The following is a 19804-nucleotide window of genomic DNA, read 5'->3' as shown; positions in this document are numbered from 1 at the left end:
ATTCTCCCATTGTGTGAAATAAAAAAACATGGGTAACATTTAGAAAGAGTGTCTCTGACTACATGAAACAAGGCACAGTTGGCGATCCTGATTACAACAGTGGGTTTTGTGTTTGGGTAACGTGCAGGCACACTAAACTACCAAGCCAACAGTAGCGAGTAGCATCCAGAACATCTTCAGTCTGTGCTCAGGTAGGACTGCATCGCCACTAAAAACTGCGTCCGGCTCCCCACACGGACGCCGACAAACTGCCGCGGAAAGAGCCCAGAGTCGATTGGAAGGCTGTTACGGAATGATAGGCAGAGTAAAAACGGAGCGTTTCCCAGTCTGAGCGCAAAACGACTAACAAGAAGACAAAAAATAAACACTTTTCTCAGACTGCACGGCTGCTGCAGTCTCATACAAACAACACTGCATCTTTTTATATTCATATATATATATATAACATCATATCGCACAAATGTAAAGGAGTGGCGCGTTCATTCACCTGGGAAATCGGAAAGTTACCAGCTGGGAAAGTCCCATTTCCCATTAAGGACTTACAATGCAGTCAACACTTTATCCGTGTGTATTAACATACAAAATATTTATGTATTTCCTGAATTATCTTTCTAAATAAACTGTAAAAATTATGAGATAACACATGAAGGAGTCGCTATTATTGATCACCTTCCAGACATACGTAAATACTGCTGTTAGCTCTGCAGCTAGCCGACTACGGGCTAGGTTAATCAAATACGGTTATTTAAACTTTACTTTCAATATGATTTGTTTATGACAGTCTATCTTCAGGAGATACCGGTTCCTGGGTGAGTTCCAGGAATAAATGAGGAAGGATGGATCGGAGGTATTCCTCGCAGCACTTCATACTTCTGAATTTTGAGAATAAAACTTGATGAAAAGAAAAAAAAAAAAAAACAGAAAAAGAAAACTGAGGTGAAAACAACCTGAACTTCAATAAATGGAAATTCCTAGTTTTTCAGCTCAGGTTGACAGGTGTTTGTTGTCATTGTTTCAGATTGATGAAGTTTCAGATACATACGTCAGACTCCCAAATGGGTAAAACCCACGTGGGAACTTCCCACTCTGCCTGTGAGGAGAATGTTACAGATTCCTTTTTACGACCACTTCTGATAGGGAAAGGTTCAACCTCTGAGAGGATGTAACCTGCGTGTTTAACGCAGAAATCCTCACTTTCCATTTGGGAAATTCCCACTTCCCTAGTGGGAAGCTCAGAGTTTGAGTTGAATGTTTTGTGAAACTTCCCAGTGGGTAAAATACAGCCTCAAACTCAGAAAACGTCAGTTTTGTGAGAGTTTGACTGCCCAGATGTGTTTTCTTTTTCCCCCCACTAAAAAGTGGGAGCTTTCGAATTTCCCAGTTGGTCATGAACGCACCAACATTAAAAAACATGATCACGTGGAATGTTACGAGATTGTTAACAGCGACTTTTTGCCCCTCACTTCCTTTGGACCTGCAGGAGAAGCTGGAGGAGAAGGCACAGTTTCTGAGACAATCTCCTGGGTTCAAAGATCCCCCGCAGCACTACCTCAGGCCTAGCTTCAGCCGGGAATGGAAACAAAAAAAAAAAAAACAAGCTAAAATAATAATTACAAAAAAGAAAAACATCCTCTGGTCGGCGCCACTACAGCCGATTCACGTCAGGAGGCCCATCCTGGTGAGCTTGGCTGACAGGAAGGAGTGAAGGACGAAGACCACCGGCTTCGGACCCGAGTGGAGGTCAAACACCTGGAGGGAGGAAGGAAGCACAGGTCATTTCTACTGAGATAAAAACACAATTAACTTCCTATTTTTGTATCCACGCAGCCCTTGACTAGCCAATAAATTAGCCTTCTATCCTCCAGCCTCCAAGCTCTGTATTGATCAAAGTTCTTAACGAGAAGTAACTTTTAAACTGAGTTCTCCGACAAATGAAACCCACAGATTTGAATAGTTTTCATTCATCTTACAGTGGAGCTCACCATTTCCCCCTCCGGACCGCCAAAATCAAGGTACAGGTTGCGTATCCCATCGTCGCCAGACATTTTGAGTTTCTCGTAGGGGTATCTGAAGAGTATGGCGCCCCCCGCGGTGTCGACCGGCTCCCTGGTCACAGTGAAGCCTTTCTCGTAGTGCAGCGTCAGCCGGACGTCCTGTCGGTTCAACGTGCAGCCTGGAAGAGACGGGAGGCAGAAATCTGCCTTTAATCTGCCGGATCGTCACAAAATCACTTTGTTTATGGTGACTGGAGACAAATGACTTCCAGACCAGCCACAAGAAAAACACTCAACACAAACCAGACAAAACTGTCATAAAAACAGTTTAAAACCAACCCCAAAAACAGCTAAACATAAGGCCCATGGGACAAAACAGGGCTGCAACAGGCTCCAATCGGGTCCGCCAACGAACCACGCAGTCCGGCCGACTCGAGATGAAATTCAACTGGTATAATTTGAAAAATGTCTAAAACCAAGAAAACTATTATGTCCAGAATGATACTTGAAGGATTTTAACACGATAAACGAACAGGTTAGATTAAAACTGGTCTTGTCTGAAACCCTTAAATTGGTCTTAAAAATACTTGACTGTTACAAGTCGAAACAAAATGGTCTGAAAGGGAAGAAACAGTCCAAAACGAACTCCAAAAATAAGATCTGAAGCAAATGTTAGGCTAGTCTAAACCTGTTCCAGAGCCAAAACATGAACAGTGAAAACCAAGCCGAACCAAGCAACTTTTCTATTAGTTTGGACTGACTGTAAAAACAGAGTGAGGCTGGTTATAGACCAGGTCCAAAACAAGTCCAAGACCAGGAACTGAGTGTTGATCAGTCAGAGCTGAACTCCGAGTCTTCGGGCAAAACGACTGGCCTCCATGCCTTCTCTCATCAACAGTTCCCAGGTCTGCTGTAGGTTCCAGCCGGACTCTCAGCCTGGTTTTTGTTGACATGTGCAAATCTGTTTATAATAACCTCAGAGCAGACAAAGCCTCGGCCCCCTTTTGATCTCTGCTGTCCCTTCAGGGGGGGCCCTGGACCCCTCGTTGGGGAACCAGTGGTGTAACAGAAGTACTTCAACATCAAGAGTGTAGAGCTGCAGCACCAAGACAAGAGTACATGTGCTTGAAAGAAAAAAAAAAAAAAAATCAACTGGGCCGGCCTGCTGCTCCTCTGTGAGGTCATTTGATCCGAAAGCACTTCCATGTGCATTACTGTAACTCCAGAGGTGTGTGTGTGTGTGTGTGTGTGTGTGTGTGTGTGTGTGTGTGTGTGTGTGTGTCAGAGGTTCTGCAGCCAGCTATTGTTCCGCAGTGAGTGGAAACCTTGCCCTCTGCTGGCTCCCACTTCTGCTTCCCCCCACAGTCACACTCATGCTGATCTGTACTCCAGTCGTGTGCAGGAAAAACCAAAAAACCACCGTGAGGAAGTCTCAGTCTCGACTGCAGCAGCCAACGTTGAACAAAACAGACGCAACACCAGTAACAACTTAATGCAAATCTTTCTGTAAAGGCGCTAATTTTGTTGCATGCTGAAACCGCTGCATAGCAACAGTTTTAGGCTAACAACTTAAGTTATATTACATCCGGATTATAGAGCATCTTCCTCCAAAGAACTGAAGTAAGTTCATTACTTACTTCCCTGTCATATAATAATATGGCAGGAGGCCATGAGGCAGGATATCAGATGGAACTACTGCATTACTTTTGAAATAAACTGTAATGAATGACTCTTTTTGAGTAACTTAACTCTGTATCTCATCTCTACCTTTGAGATTCAAGGAGGGAAAAATAGTGAAACACCTTCAAAACCTTGTAAGAAACTGTCCAAACACATTCAGTGAGTTATATTACCAAGTAATACCACTGACCCCTTTTCATAAATCACCAACAACTGGAATCAAGTTCTGGTTTTCAGTTCTTTACATAAACACTGCTCATAAGTGTGATGATGTCCAAACCCACTTCCTCTGGTTAAAGGTCTGCAGCAGCGAGCACGTACACACACATAAACCAGTGGTCTTTCTGGAATTTTTCGACTTATTTGTATAACAAAATGAAACTTTTTTATGTGTTTACCTCGGTTAAAAGTAGCAGCATCATATGTTGAAGGATTCCTGCTCACACAGACGTGTGTTCAACGCTCTGCTCTCTTTCCAAGAGAAAACACAGAAGACGCCTCCTGAGCTCACACTCACCGATGGAGACCTCCTTGATGAGCTCGGCGGCGGCGTGCGCTCCCTGCACGAGAGCTCGCGTCCACGAGGACAGGTCCCAGTGGGTCTCCACCCGGAAGATGTGGGACTCGATGCCTCGGCCCGTGCCGGTCCGCGTGGCGAACACCAGGTCCGAGCCCTGAGCCGGAGAACCCCGGGCACTGCCCGAGTGGACCAGCCTGCAGAAGTGCACACAGACCGATGATTCCAATCAAAAGAGGCGACAGGACGAACACAGACGGGTCGATACAGACGACAGTGAGGACAACGAAATGTGGATATTTCATTAGTAGTCCACAGACTATGAATGGGTGAATGGGTGCAGCTGTACCTGGTGGCGAGCAGAGGGTGTGTGAGCAGCGGCATGGACCAGGACTCCCGGCTCCACGGCACCGACTCAAACAGCAGGATGTCTTTCTCCGTCAGCGCCATCACCACCGGCCGGTACTGCTGCCGTCCGCCTTCCAGCTGCACCTGCAGCAGAGCGTCAGGAAGGTCGGGGTTAAAAAAAAACAACAACAGCCTCTTCTTCATATTGTGTACATTCCAACACAGAAAGGGAATGTCACCATTATTTAAACATAACAATCAGTTACTGCAGATATCTGTTATGTTGCTGTCAGGACAGAAGGCATCGTTTTTGATGTTTACATTTAGTATAAAGTTTAGCATTTACACAGAAACATTCTGAAAGCCTTTTCCAATCATGTATTTAGCATGTTGAACCACTAGTGGGTGATGTTGGGTTTTCTTTTTTGGCAATGAAACCACACACACATGCTGCAGAGAACAATAGGAGTTCTCGGACATTCGTATGGACAGATGAGTATTTGGATTGCAATTCAGCTCCAAAACTACCAAGTTCCAGAAGAATATGGACCGGGAGTCGTGACACTCTGGAGGTAAACATTGCTCTTGACTGTTTACCAGGGCTGTGCACCTGTGCAGTCATAGCGTATCGCAAAACTTGCATTTTCATTCATTTACACGGAGACGAAGCATTTTTAAAAAGTTGCATCTTCATTTGAAAATGTCGTGTAAAAGATAACAGGTTGCAGCAACCGTGAACATGAGTTTGGTGCAAGAGTAGCTGCTAATGAAATGTCTTGGCCTAAAAAGCTGCCAGTCCGCTCGAGAGAGTTAAAAAGCCGACAGCCCTGCATGGAAACGGGCTCACTGATGCAGTTTGACAGTGTTCAGCTCGTTCAGACTGTCTGACCTGTGTTAAAAATAGAGCATCGTGCTTTTGCCAACGTTGAACCCGGCCGGCGGTGAGAAGCCGGTGGGCTCGGCAGGAAGTCACACAACGGAAACTTTTTATCTGTGTTTCCTGCCGGAGCACGGCGGAGTCAGCCGGAGCCGTGCGTCCATACGTTCAGAGCGACCTGGAGTGAACTCTGGAAACGAGAATAATCCGAGCAGCGGGTTTTTATTTCTGTGAGGGAGAACTGAGACTCGTCCTGGTTTCGGAGGCCGTGTTTAACTTCGGGGCCGAGGCTGACTCATGAAAACCCGCACTTCCTGTGTGCCGCTGCAGGTATTAGGTCAGAGCAGAAGTGCCTGTCTGTATGTTGGAAGTGGGCGTGCGCGCACTGATATGAAAGGAACAAAAAGGAAACCGAAAAAGGCTGTGTGATGGTATTCCCCTCTGACGGAAACTAAACAGAAAGGGTCCTGCAACCCCAAACCACCAGTAAACAGCAACTCTAACGGCTGATTATAAAGTTTGTACAGGGTGAGTCAGTCCTCCTGACAGCAGCATGAAGACTGTCAACCAGTAGCATTAGCCTGCACCCAGAGTAGCTGTGATTAGCATTAGCATGCCTGATGAAAGGTTAGCCCCCCTGACCCACAGAGCATTACAACTTACATTTTAAAAGAGTACCTAGTAACTGTAATCAGATTATACAGCATCTTCCTCCCACTAATGTAACCATTAACTAAACAGTTGCTTTACCAGGTAAGGATCCACTTTTTGCAGTGACTAGAGAAGTAACTCGACTTCTTCTTAACAATACCAACATGTGCGTAGTGTTCTACGTGACGCACCTGTTCAGCGAGCCAGCCGATGTGTTTAAGGTGGGGGTGTGTGGAGGCGGAGGAGGAGGCGCCCAGGTAGGCGTTGACGTGAGCGAGCGTCTGCGGCAGCAGGGCGGCGATGTTGGTGTGCACGGCGGTGAACCAGGAGTTGGCGGTGGGCCCGTCTTTACAGCGCAGGACCACGGTGTGCTGACCGTCCGGGGAGTGGAGCTCCAGCAGTCTGTGAGGAAACATCAACACCAGCCTCGTTCACTCACTGACAGCAGAGTGTGTGAGTCGTCATGGAAACGTCAGACTGAAGAAACACTGTTGACAAGCCACTGTCAGTTTGAAGAGATCATAAACACACATTGAGACTTTTACCGATTCGAACAATGTGGAAACCGTTTGATGTTCTGACTGAAGAAGAACCTGTTTGACATCTTTCTATTAATACACACACACACACACACACTCACACACACACACACACACAGACACACACACACACACCTGTTCTCCAGGTCGGGCATGGTGAGGTTCCTGCTGATGAAGCACATCTTCAGGCTGATGACTTTGCGGTCTTTGGACGAGGAGCTGCCATGTTTGGGCGAGCCCGAGTCCTCGCTGCTGCTGTAGCCGGGCGACTGCGGCCGGACGCCCTCCCACGGCAGGTCGGCCACCAGCGACGGCTTCTTGAAGAGCGGCGACACCTCGCGGATGTACTTCACTGTGGAGGAGACACACGGGGACGCTGGACTGATTTGAACTGTAACTTTCAGTGTGATGGAAACAAACGGAGGTATTTAAATGTTCGCAGCTGTTCTACAGGTATGAAGAGGAGAGACCAGTGTATTTGAAATGAGGTGCGTCTCCATGTGGAAATGATTTACTTATTTTCTTAACCTGGTTTTTCCCAAAATGTTTTTTTTTTCCTTGTAGACCGCCTTGATTACCTTCAAAAAGAAAGAAAGCCATGCCCCCCCCCCCCCCATCTCACCCCTCTCTGATTTGTGGTCTGTTAAAACATCACTGATGGACACACCCATCACACCAGCTATAGAAGCAGGCCCTCAAAATAAAAACATGTTTGAAAAGGTCTGCTGTGGATTCTGGAGAGTGTTTTTGAACTGACATGAAAATTTCATTTTAACGACTTCCCAGCAGAGAAACCCCTGGAAAACCTCAGGGCCTCTCTGGACGCCTCCAGGGCTCCCCAAGTCACCACCCCCCCCCCCCCTCCCATTTGGAACCACTGTTACAAAGGGCTCAAAAAAGACTTTCTAAACACTATCTTTGATTTAGAAGTGTTTTCAAAATTGTGCTGGACTTTTTCAACAGCCAGCTCTAGTTTTAAATCCAGAGTTCGTCCAACCTGAAGTTTAAACGCCGGACGGACTCACAGATCACATGATGGATGATAACCCGGAGCTGGAACCGGGCCTGCTCTCTCCAGTGCACGTCTGAGCGCACAGCTGTAAAATGGGCCTGTGTGGAAACAGCCGTGACTCTGAAGCCCTGGAGTCACCGTCCACCTCCTTCCCTCACGCCCACGCTCTCCCCTCTGTTCTCCTCATGTGTGCACCTCTGATCTCTGGATTTCCTCCCGTGCACGCCGTCGTCGTGGGGAACGAGAAATGGGAGAGGGTGTCTGGGATTGTGGGCGTGCTGGACAATGAGCCGGTCTGCTCCAGATGAAACCTGAGAGCCGTCTCTCAGGAGGTGAAGTCATTCTTGAATGGAGACGGAGATATTTGCTTTGTGGAGGCATGCATGCAGGGGAGAGACTCCGGACTACGAGAACGTCTGCAGCAGTGCTTTCTGACCAGAGACGTGATGTGTAATATTGACTCAGCTGCTACACATAAACAATAGCAAGCATCTATTCAAGCTGCTAACTTTTTTTTTTACAGAGGTCAAGGAAAGGCAGTTCTTAGAACTTTTACTGTCGATGTGGATGGTTTTTAGCCTTTACTTCTGCAACATGGCTTCAAAACTTGACCAAACGCAGCACCGGGGAACAAAACACGATTTGAAAGTAAAGGAAGGTCGGTCAACACTTAGGTTTGATGCATAACCGTACATATGATGCAAAACTTCATAACTGGTTCCTTACTGTATGTGTGAGTCAGTGTGATAAATGACTGCACGTTTGACTCAGTTTGACACACACACGTCTGTTTAACACATCGCTGTGCGCATGAAATATAGCTGCCTGAATGATGCAACGCTTCACATGTGGTACATTACTGCATGTGTGACTCAGTGTAATCTGGTATTAATGATGAATCCCTGCTGTGCATCACTGTACATCAGGCTGAGAGCAGAGGGCGGGTCGGGGAGCGATGCGTGCCGTGCAGCCAGAGCCGGCCATCCAAGCCGCGCCGCCCACACCAACGAGGTCCGGGCCCATTACTGCAGACCTAAGTGGTTTGGAGTAAGCAGGCGAGTGTGAGAGCATTCCTGGCTGCCCATGTTTACGTGTGAGGGTCACAGGAAGGAGGACGTCTCCAGTCTCCGCTGCAGCTCTCACACTAATAATCTGATGGGCTGCAGAGATGCCGGGCTCAGATAGTTTCCCTCGCCACAGCCGGGCCTCTCTGCGGTTCTGCGTGTTTACATCTTCACATAGTCGACCGGCGACGCAGCCGGTATCACAGCTCTGTGGTTATCTGGCCTCCACGTAATAACAAATGATTTTCTTTTGGAGCACAGAAAACTGAGCGGCCTGCATGACCTCAGCTGAACAGAAAGCTGTTTCCAACCCTGAGGAACTCGGCAAGAACCGAAAATCTGCAGCAAACTAGGGATTAAATTAAAGGAGTTTTGGTTACAGAAAATCAACAGTAAGACGAACTAAATCTCATATCTGGATGAAAGGCGCGCGCACATAAACTAACTATATCGTTGGTTTCATTTTTATTTGTATAAATCTTCACCCAATAAATTTGATTTCATCATTTTTTTTTTTCCTGGTCATCATATTTTTTATTTTGACATTTTTTTAATCTTGCATTTTTTTTTGTTTATTGTATTATTTTTTAATTTTACAAGCATGCCTAAGATATGAAATATGTCTTATAATTTTCATTGAATTTTATTTTTTTTTCAACCATTTCAATTGACCTTTCACTGGTTTCATCATAAAAATGTATTACACAAATGTAAGAGTTTCATTTTCCTATTTGGTTCCTGTTTCAAGTGAAACAGACCTTTCAAGTAAAAACGCATCGTTTTTCCATTTTCCTATCACAAAAGCTTTGTGTTTATGTGGCAACGTTATCAAAAAAAACGCAACTTTTAACGGCAAAGGAACAAACGCTGAAAACAGTAGTTTGAATGACGGGCCTGAGCAGGTGCTGTTGGTTGTTTTTGTAATGAAACCACACACGAGAACTACATGGGACAGAGCCAGAGCACTTTCTCTTGTTTGCTTATATGAAATAAAATTTAAATTACCGTCAGCCTTTAAAAAGAAATCCTATATAAATATAAAAGTGAGTTGATTTGTCTCAATTCATCTTGACTACACAAAAGTTAACCTGACTTAAAATACAAGTAAACTACAATGTGATAATTACTGGTAAAAGTGAAATTAAAAGCTGAGCTTAGACTGAGAGGGAAGAGTGGAGCAGAAGTCCCGTTCTCCGTCTCCGCTGTGTATAATTAAGTTCTTGTCTCGCTGCAGTGAAGCTTGTGAACGTTTGGTTGTGTAACTCGTTGGCTCCGTGGACGGCTGTACATCTGCTTCTGTTCACTGTGTTTTCTTTGTTTCCTTCGGCCTGAGTGACAGAGCCGGAGCAGAAATCAGATCCGTCATCGGTTCAAAGCCGACAGTCAGCCCGACGCGCCGCCTTGTTTCTACCACGTAGCAACTGTGGTTTACAGAACGGCTGAGGGCTGCAGATCATCCACAACGTTAAAACCTCAGCAAAGCAGCATGTGTGACCGCATTACCACAGCAGATAACTATTTGATTTATATCTATTTGATATATAAATGAAAGAATAGCAACCCTGTCTGTTTATCGACACACAGTGACAGCCAAGAGCACAAACATCAGACCGACAGGTCAGGACCAACAGACTCCACATCAAGATCAGCAGGTTTCTGATCGTGTTCCTGGTAACGACGACGAAACTCTGATCTGTTTCTTCAGTCAAGAGGAAAATAAACACTGAAATGTTTGAAAGGATTTGGGACGACCAGGAACAATTACATCTAAGGAATAATAAATCAAGAGTCAACGGCAACAGTGTCAAAGCCAAAGCCCGACAAAGTTTAGATTAATGTCCCAGACGATCGCCGTTCAGTTCCAAGGTAAGTCCAGGGAGACGACCGCGGGGTTCCAAGTAACGACTGGCGAGTTCCGAGTTCAGGCCAACGAGTAGCAAATTTCCTAGGTGAGAACTCAGGGCAAGAGTAAGTTCCTATTCCACTTATAGGACCGAAAAGTTCCAGCTTAGCAAGGTTCAATTCAGAAGAAAAAGCTTCACGCGAGAAAAATCTGTTGCTGAATCAACACCACAGAGTTTCAACCAGAACCAAGTAAAGACCGAGATTTCTTCCACAAAGTCTCAGGAAAAAATCCAAATCAAAACCAACTGAAGTTCTGCTCTCCGGATCACTGGAGGCCGGATGTTTTCCGGTCCTCGCTCTCATTTTCATTACCACAGTGAAAATGAGAGAACACGAGCTAATCTCTTCAAATTTAAGAAAAATGTTCAGCGATGTTTTACTAATTACACAAGGAGTCCCTCATTCAATCTGGCCGAGAAAAGTCCGACATGACGTCTCTCTTCAATAAATCTCTTTAAGTTCGGCTCCAACAGTCGTTTCGGTTCGAAGACGAGCTGATTAGATTGTGGTTGGTAAAAACTTCAGGTTGCTGTGACTCCACTTAGGGACTGATGCAGTCGTTGGGACAGTGTGGCACAGATCTGGATAAAAGTTTCCCCGCATGTCTTTAATTTCGTCTGTTGACACGAAGCCAGTCGGCTCGACTGTTACAGCAGACTCAGAGAGGAATCTGCCTGTTTTCCATTGAAGAGCATTCTCCAAACACAGGAGAACAAGCTCTCTTCTAACCAAAAACACACACGTAACACCTTTTATCACACCCCTCAGTACATATGAGATGAGTCCAGACGGACATAAATGTCACAGACAACTCGGAGGAGGCCATTCCGGCTTGAAAGGTTAATTTATGGGTTAGCTTCTCCAAAAGTTTCCTTTCTTTCTTTTTTTTTTAATGTTCCCAATTTCCCCCGTTTCTCCTGCCAGGGCTAATAACTCTTCGCCGTGCACGGTGAGCGCCTCGGATGAAAAGCGGTGCTGCTGGTCCGGGTTGCCGGCAGCTTCCACTGTCTGTCTCTGCTGTGGATGAACTCATTAGCGCCGTGGAGTCCGTCACTCAGCCCCACTTCTGCCTCTAATTAGGCCTGTCCACAGAGGACCCGGCGCTCCGCGCGTTTCTACATTAACGGAGGCAGAGTCCCCTGGAGATGCCCGCCGACGTCCCGCGAGGCCGGCTCCTCTGCGGACCGAGAATGGAGAGCGTGTGGAGGAGAGACTGACTCCACACATATTTGTTTGCGGCGACGGCTGTGGCGCGAAGCCGCCTGTAAAACTTCTCCCTCCCCACATGTACAGAAGTAATCATGTGCTGGTATGAAATAATAGCTTACAGAGCAGAGAGGGCCTCAGTCAGACCCCGGACTCTGGATTTCCCCCCCCCAAACTGTCCAGAAATTCCCCTGTGGTTTGGCCCGGCTCTCGCTTCTCTCATTCCTCTCTCTCCTTCAGCGTTTTCTGCCCACCTCCTCTTCCTCCTTCATCTTCCTCATCCTCTGTCCTCTCTTCCCACTCCTCTCACCTCAGCTTTTACTTTCTAATCTGCTTCTTTTCTCCTCCGAGCCCATCTTCTCTCAAGTCTTTCTGCCAGAAACATAATGAGAACATTGTGTAAGGATGCAGACCCGTTTGTGTGTGTGTGTGTGTGTAACTTCAAACCAAAAGTTTAAAAAAAAAGGCTCTGCGCGTGCATGTGTAAGTGCACGTATCCTGATGGCTGTGGGTTTATTCTTATGTGTGTGTGTTCATGATTATGCCTTCAGTGAATGTGTGCATAGAAACTATTGAATAACTTTGATTTATAACCAAAGTTTAAAACCTGTTATGTGTGTGTTCATGCGAATGTCTGCGTTTCTGCGAGTTTCTGTGCATGTGTGAGTGCTCATGTCTGCACAGATGTGTGTGTGTGTGTGTGTGTGTGTGTTCATGTCTGTTTGTTTTATAACCAAAAATGCTACAAAAATAAACCCTTTGTAGCGTCGATCAGTGAAATAAACAAGTGATTATTTCAAGTCGGAATCTGATGTCCTCTCAGTTTCGGCTCTGAACTCCTCCACTCCGCAGAGTTTCCGACGAGCTCGGATCGTGCGCACGCTGATCCCTCAGCCTCACACCTCCGCTCGGCCTCCTGCGGGAAATCGCGCCGCCGAAGTGCAAACACATTTATGAAATTACATAAGCTGGTTTTCTAAAGGTCGCTGCACCGGCCGCGCGGCCCGACAGTGTATCTGAATGTGTGTCAACTTTCTACAAAAGGATAAAGCAGATTACGGACAGAAATAATCCCATTCATGGATGTCTGCTGCTGCAGCTGCAGCAGCTTCGGGCTGCCAAGAGGAGCAGCGAGCGTTCAGCTGCAGGCCAGCCGGGGAAAGAAAAAGAAGAGACTCCAACAACCTGAGAGAGCAGATAAGACCTGGTGAGAACAGAATGATGGAAAATCACACGCAAACAGGAAGAGCAGTGGAATAAACTGTGCTGTAAGTGCTGAAAAGTCCCGAAATAAACCCTGAATATGAATCATTTTTCTCTTAAATACAGACGAAGTTACTGGTTAATGGTGAAGAATATATCAAGAGGTTCCACTGAGCTGATTTCAGCTGTTATCTACAATCAGAAGGAAAAAGATTTCAGAGTTCAAAGCTTTTTTGAAGATATAAAAAAAGAGAAATCCATGCATGTGTAACACATACATGAGATTCTTAAAAATTACATTTTGGTGGGTTTTTTGGTCTTAAATTACCAAAATTATACAACTTTTGTGGATTTGTACTGTTGGTTAGACAAAATATTGTATGTTTAACCACAAACACAGAATGGTGTCAGTACTTTTTGTGGTTTTTCAAATAATTAACAAAGTAGGTACTTCTAAAAAAAAATACAACTGAAAATCAAAAAGATAGAAACTGAAACGGCACAAAGAGACAATAAACATCAACAAAAACTAAACTCCGAACACTAAAAATGAAAGAGATTGAGGGAAACCGAGAGAAAAACGATTACAATATAACAGAACAACTGAACACATAACACACAAAACTGCTACAACAAAGGTTAAAAATAAGAAATAGAAAGAACCTACAAAGACATGAAACCTCTCTAAAAAGATCCAAGAGCATCAAAGGCGACCACAGAATGACAGAACACTTACAAAAAGACAAAAGAATATTAAAAAAAACAAGAACAGTCACAAAATACTGACAAAAAGACACAAAAAGACAAACAAAAGCTACAAAAAGATTCAATACCACAATAACTGAAAACCACAGCAACAGGGATTCAAAACATCTAAAAAGATGAAGAAAATAAACAAAAAAAGATAAAACAATGATCGGGAATCCAAATAACAGAGAGCAAATTATGAGTGAAATAATTCAGAAGTGCATCCTGACTATTAAATTCAAAAAGCTCCTCATGGCAGCTTTAAGAACAACAATCCCAGCTCTCCAATAAAACAGTTTATCTTCATCCTGAAGCTGAATTTTCTTCGAGTTTGTCGTTTTACGCGCTCGGATTAATCATGAAAAGCGTCTAGAAAATGAGCTCCGACCGGATCATCTGCTGACCTTTGACCTGGATACGAGGAGGTCAGGAATGTGGGGCTCCTCTGCTAATTGTGAGGGGATCTGAGGGTGGGGGGGGGGACGGAGGGCGGACGGAGGGGTTGTCAGCTTCATGTAGCGGCGGTCCCGAAGCTCAGACTTCGAGGAAAATGACCTCCGTCTGCGTTCTCGGCGCGGTGACAGACCCACAAACGACGGGCAAACAGTGACGGGCGGCCGATACATTCCTGCAGCCTGCCTCGGGTGAACTCCTCCAGCTTGTATCGCTCCAGTTCTCGGACCCCAAAATAATCAATGGCGAGCTAGCAAGTTAGCCACAGAACAAAAACCAACTCCATGTCGAATGTCAACCACATCAGCAAAATTAGCTGAATAAAATCAAATAATGACCAATTCTAAGGTAAAAATTCACTTTAGTATTCGTGTTTTATATTGTTTTGCGATATTTTAACAATACAGTGTGAACAGAAACACATTGTGATAAACCCTTTTTGTCTAACAGTTTGCTTCAGGACATTTCGGAGCTTCGGGTTGGTGAATAATCGGCACAGCGATCGACTTTAAAGGTCACTTTAAACCCGGTTGATTTCAGGAAGCATTAACTTTGACTTTCGGTGTTCCACATTGATGGCTTGGTGAGTTTGTGCTCGTCAGTATTCAGTCGGCGTTCGTTAGGAGCCATTAAACGTCTCGATTAGCTGCTCCTGACCTCGTGTTTCCAAAGCCCGAGGCCGCGATGGCGGACCTGACGCCGCTTTTTCCACTTTCCGACGGATTGAAGCGTTTCTGCGTCACAGCTCTGAGCGGAGTGAAACCAAACACAGTCGTTCACATCTTATTTCAGTTTTTTTTTTGCTTTGATTTTAATCCTGTCAATCGTAATACTATTTTTTTCTATTATTTAATTCTTAAATGAAAGATTTACAAATTTATTGACATTTATACTAAAAAATTGTGCACATACACTTGACAGAATTACGTAAATCAAAATAAATGAAATACCGCGTTAGTCTGACTAAACCTGGACTTTTAAAGTACATATAAACATGTTAGCTGGGCTGAAACAAGTTTCCACAGATCATGTGATTAAAAGCGGATCTTCTCCTGCATGTATACGGAGCAATCGGACTGGAACTGGACCAGGTGGAAATCCAACAGAGGAAACCTGCTGAGTGCTAACAGATAATGTGGAGTCTGTGTTTGTTCTGTCACTAACTTGCTAGCTCGCTATTGGCTATTTTGTGGTCAAACAAATAGACCAATATGTAAAGCTTAAAGAGTTCCAGATAGCATATACCTTTATATTTTCACAAACAAGACAGATGATCTGCCAAACTACTACAAAAGTTACAACCTATAGTCTGGAAAATAAAGGAAAATGTATATTTAATTATTTCATTATGCTCAAAACCATTTTATTACATGATGAGCCAAATATTACTATACATATGAAGCTATCGCATTATGATTTGCTACACAATAAGAATATCACCCAACCTTTACTAGAAAGGCTCATATTAGATTCCAGAGACGTATCTGAACTGCAAATTCAATATACGGATATTCAAATATGAGAGGAAATGAAGAATCAACCCATCCTATTTATAAGACGTTCAGTTGAAGAGAAATTAGGGCCAAGAGAAAGAGCACTGTGAGTTGTGAAGAATGAATCTCCTTAAATCAAAGGATTTAACCAAGCAAAAGTGCACCATCGCTTTTCATTGACTTTTTTCTCCACAAGTAAAATAAGGAAATTATTCTGCAATACAAATAACGGAAAGCAGTTCTCTAGAAAAAATCAAACCTGGAAAATAAAGGAACAAACAGAAGAACAAGTTATAGTGAAGCTGAAGATATTTTGAAAAAAATGGATTTGCACTATCTTAATAGTATTACAGTTTGAGCGGGAGCACTGTACGATTTGTGTATTTATTAGTTTATTCACTGGCTTCAATTAGCTGATGAAGAATAAAGGAAAAGTAGTGTAGCTGTTTCAGTCGTCTAAAAGAGACGACGCTGCCAAACGGTGTCATTATGGAAACACTCAACAACAGTATCGTATGTTTACCTGACAGAAATGAAAAGGTTCCCGTCTGTTCTGTTGGGTAAACACTGATCATTTACTCTGTATTTACATTTTCTTTCTGCTCGACGGCTCCTGTTTACTGTGAACAGTCATCCACACACACTCACACACACACACGTCTGACTGAGCCACAAATGTGGTCACATCCCTGTTTACACTAATCAAAAGCTCTGAGTGAGGCTCAGATTATTCAAACCCTTCATCTCCTCCTCATAGTTCATCAGCGTGTGTGTGTGTGTGTGTGTGTGTGTGTGTGTGTGTGTACGCGTGTACGCTACACACAGTTATGTGTGGTGAAAGTTACTAAACCACAGAGCGCGTGTGTGTTCACTGGAATCAGTCTCATGGTGCGTTCAGGACCAGCCGGGAAATGAGAAAATGAGAATGGGAAACATAATGGAATAATCGTCAAACCAGAAACTTTCCAATTGAAAAGTGATAAGATTTAGTCCGATAATGATTTAATGAGGAAATGGGATGTAGAAATAATATTGACATCTATCTCATCCTTTTATCAATGTGCCGGTTTGCAGCACACTTATGGTTAAAACTGAAATAGTGTTTGGCTTTACAAAGGGAAAAATACACCTGAAAGTGGCCAAACTCAAAACTTCCCATTAGGAAGGTGGGAAATTCCCAAACCGCTTGATCCTGTTAAGGGTCGCGGGGTGCTGGAGCCAATCCCAGCTACTTAAGAGCGAGGGTAGGGTCCACAATGGACGGTTCACCAGTCCATAGCAGGGACAACACAATGAGAGAGACAACCACACACACACACACACACACACACACACACACACACTCACATTCACACTGACGGGCAACGCAGAGTCACCAAAAACCTCAAATGTATGTTTGTGAATCGTGAGAGGAAGCTGAAATTTGTAATGTGTTCATGTGGAACTGGGAAGTGGGAGTGTTACGAATTCCAGAGGGGAAAAATACATCTGAACACTGACAAAGTGGGAACTTTCTAAGAGCTACGTAAAGCTAGTGTGGCTCGACACAAGGCCATTTATGAAACCCAACTTAACGACAGTCTGAAACAAACCTAATTTCAGAAATTTAAAAAAAAAGAAAGTACTGGGCATAGAAAAAGACTTCCTAATCAACAAGTGTGTGAGCTCATGGTGCGTTCATGCCAAACTGTGAAGTGGTAGAGTTCCAGCTTCCAAAAACAAATATATTAGAGAGCCGTCAAACTAGGAACCTTTTCCCTTTTTTGTTTCTGGCAGCTATGAGAAGTAAACAGCCACCCTTTATTACCCTAAAAGAGTTTAATTATAGGGATAAAGAATTACAAGTGAAATTTATTTAAACCAAAAATGCATTTTCACGTTTTTTTCTGAACTGAGCATTTCATTTAAAACTTTATGTCATGTTAGTCATAAGTTTAGTGCTTCAGGTTGTTGTGCGTTTCACAGCAGGCGTTCAGGTACATGCTTGAACTAGAAGAGGTGCTCAGCCTTCACTGTATAGTCACTACTCGCACTTTCAAGTTTGCACATGAACTCATCAACATTTGACAAAATTTCACTGATTTGTTAATCTTTTATGAATCTGTCACATGACTGGAAGCTGCAGTTGGAACATTGTAAAAGACTCCAGGAAGCATCAAAAAGAGTTTATCAAAGCTGGTAAATGCTAAAATAATCATTTAACGTGTATTGATTTTTAAATGAAAAATGCCTTATAAATAAAGTTTGATTTCATTTGATATTGAAAGAAGAAGAAAAGTTATGAGGCGTCCTCTTCACACTTTGAAGAAAAAACTGAATATTTTACCAGATGCAAAGTGTTTTTCAGGAAAGTTTGAAGTAAAACTGTGCAGTGAAAGCTGTGTGGTGTCTGAGCAGCCTGGAGCTGCAGCTCACTTTACCGAAAGTGACGTTTCACCTGTGACTTGTTGAGATTTCTGCTCAGCTGCAAGCTCCGACATGCAACATATTTCCTCAAAAGGTTTGGAAGTGTTTTTTGGGGGGAAACGCGTTTCGGATTGAGCTCGAGGACATGAGTGATCGAGTCTGATCCCCGCAGTGACACCTCCGCTGGGAGCTGTCAGTGCACCGGGCGGTGGGCTGCAGGGGAGGGGGGGGGGGCAGTGCGGAGGTGTGTAGCCAGCCACGGGAGTCTAATCCCGGCCTTTTCAAATCCCCGCGCTCGCGCTGACCAACTTACCCTCCAGCGTCACCTCCTTGCCCGCCTTCTTCAGCGCCTGCACCGCCAGGTCGTGCGTCGCCTCCCGGAGGTCGTTCCCGTTCACCGACAGGATGGCGTCCCCCACCCGGAGCGCGCGGCTCTGGTCCGCGGCCAGCCCCGGGAAGATCTTGGAGATGAGGATGGGCATGCGGTTCTCCCGCCCCCCCTTGATGCTGATCCCCAGACCCCCGGACTCCTGCTTGACCACCCGGACTTTGCGCACCGCCTCCGAGGAGCCGTCCAGACTGACCGGGAACTCGCCCTGCCTGGACCCGAAGCTGGACCCGGGGCTGCCGTAGCTGGAGCCCGGGCTGCCAAAGTCAGAGTTAGTGCCGTTATTCGGGTACTTCCCGGGGCTGTTGGGACCGTCGTACTGACCCCGGCCGGCAGCCCCGGGGTTGCGCCCCGGGCTGCCGCTGCGCCCCCGGCCCCCGTGGTGCTGGTTGTGGAGCTGGTCCTGGCCGGAGGACGGAGCGCGGCTCCCGGGACTCGCTCCCGGGTCGTTTCCGTTCGACATGCCATTCCGCAGGCCCGCCGGAGAGTTGCTGTAGTCCCAGTGATTGGCCCCAGCTCCGCTCGCCTCCGACTCGGCCGTCAAAGTGAGCGTTTCCCGGGTGAGCTCCGCGGCCACTCGGATCCAGCGGTCCCGGAGCAGCAGGTCCAGCTGGCCGTTCTTGTCCGCTCGGGTCCAGACTGCCATCCCTGGCCGCTTGAAGTGGCTCCGAGGCGGGCCGCGCTCACTCTGAACTCATCCTCAACTTTTTCCTCTTTTTCAGAGTGCGCACGAGCCGCGACTACGAGGCAGCGCTGCCCCGCGCCGACACACCCACTCCCGCCAGGGCCACGAGCGGAGAGGCGGGGGGAACCGGAGGAAGTTCCAGAAAAAAAGAAAAAAAAAAAAAAAACAGGCGGGGGAACCGAAAAGAACAACCGGCTGCGACGGGCCAGCCGCTCCGCGCCCGCTGGAGAGTTCAGCCGCTAAAGCCTCCGAGTTCCAGAGCAAAGCCGGCGTAAAACCAGGGGAGGACTTCCGGTCCGGGCCTTCAGAATAAAACGATTCACACGAACCACCTCAGACTTTTAATGACAAATACACACAGAGGGGTTGGAAATATGATCTAGGGCAACATTTCAGAGCATTCTAATGGAAGAAGTTAATGATAAATAATTCACAATGAGAAAAATAAGAACTACTATTGAAATTCAATATTTAATGTGATTAATTGTGGGGAAATATGTAAATTAAAGATTTTATATTTTTCGTTTAGAAATTAAAATAAAAGGTTGAAAAAGTTTTGAAAATTGAAACAAACCTGTAAAAATCACAATTCTATTTGCTGCTTTTAGAGATAAGCTTATTATATTGATTGAGAAA

The 19804-nt window shown here is 45.2% G+C and overlaps 2 protein-coding genes across 2 annotated transcripts in view; one reads left to right on the top strand and one right to left on the bottom strand.

Annotated features, from left to right (window-relative positions):
- Window positions 1-19804, top strand: part of LOC115391637 (NACHT, LRR and PYD domains-containing protein 12-like) — a 435710-nt gene that overhangs the window by 304571 nt on the left and 111335 nt on the right. The window lies entirely within an intron of this gene.
- Window positions 432-19298, bottom strand: LOC115391253 (beta-2-syntrophin-like). The gene is made up of 7 exons (XM_030095372.1): window positions 18409-19298; window positions 6742-6958; window positions 6259-6469; window positions 4541-4683; window positions 4192-4388; window positions 1983-2173; window positions 432-1749 (listed from the first exon to the last, which is right to left on the bottom strand). The coding sequence occupies exons 1-7, from the start codon at window positions 19127-19129 to the stop codon at window positions 1657-1659; spliced, it is 1773 nt and encodes a 590-aa protein (XP_029951232.1). The 5' UTR covers window positions 19130-19298; the 3' UTR covers window positions 432-1656.

Source organism: Salarias fasciatus, chromosome 7 (genome assembly GCF_902148845.1).
Source record: "Salarias fasciatus chromosome 7, fSalaFa1.1, whole genome shotgun sequence".
NCBI classification, from domain to species: domain Eukaryota; kingdom Metazoa; phylum Chordata; class Actinopteri; order Blenniiformes; family Blenniidae; genus Salarias; species Salarias fasciatus.
The sequence above is the reverse complement of the archived record's forward strand: the minus strand, read 5'-3'. Positions and strand labels throughout refer to the sequence as shown.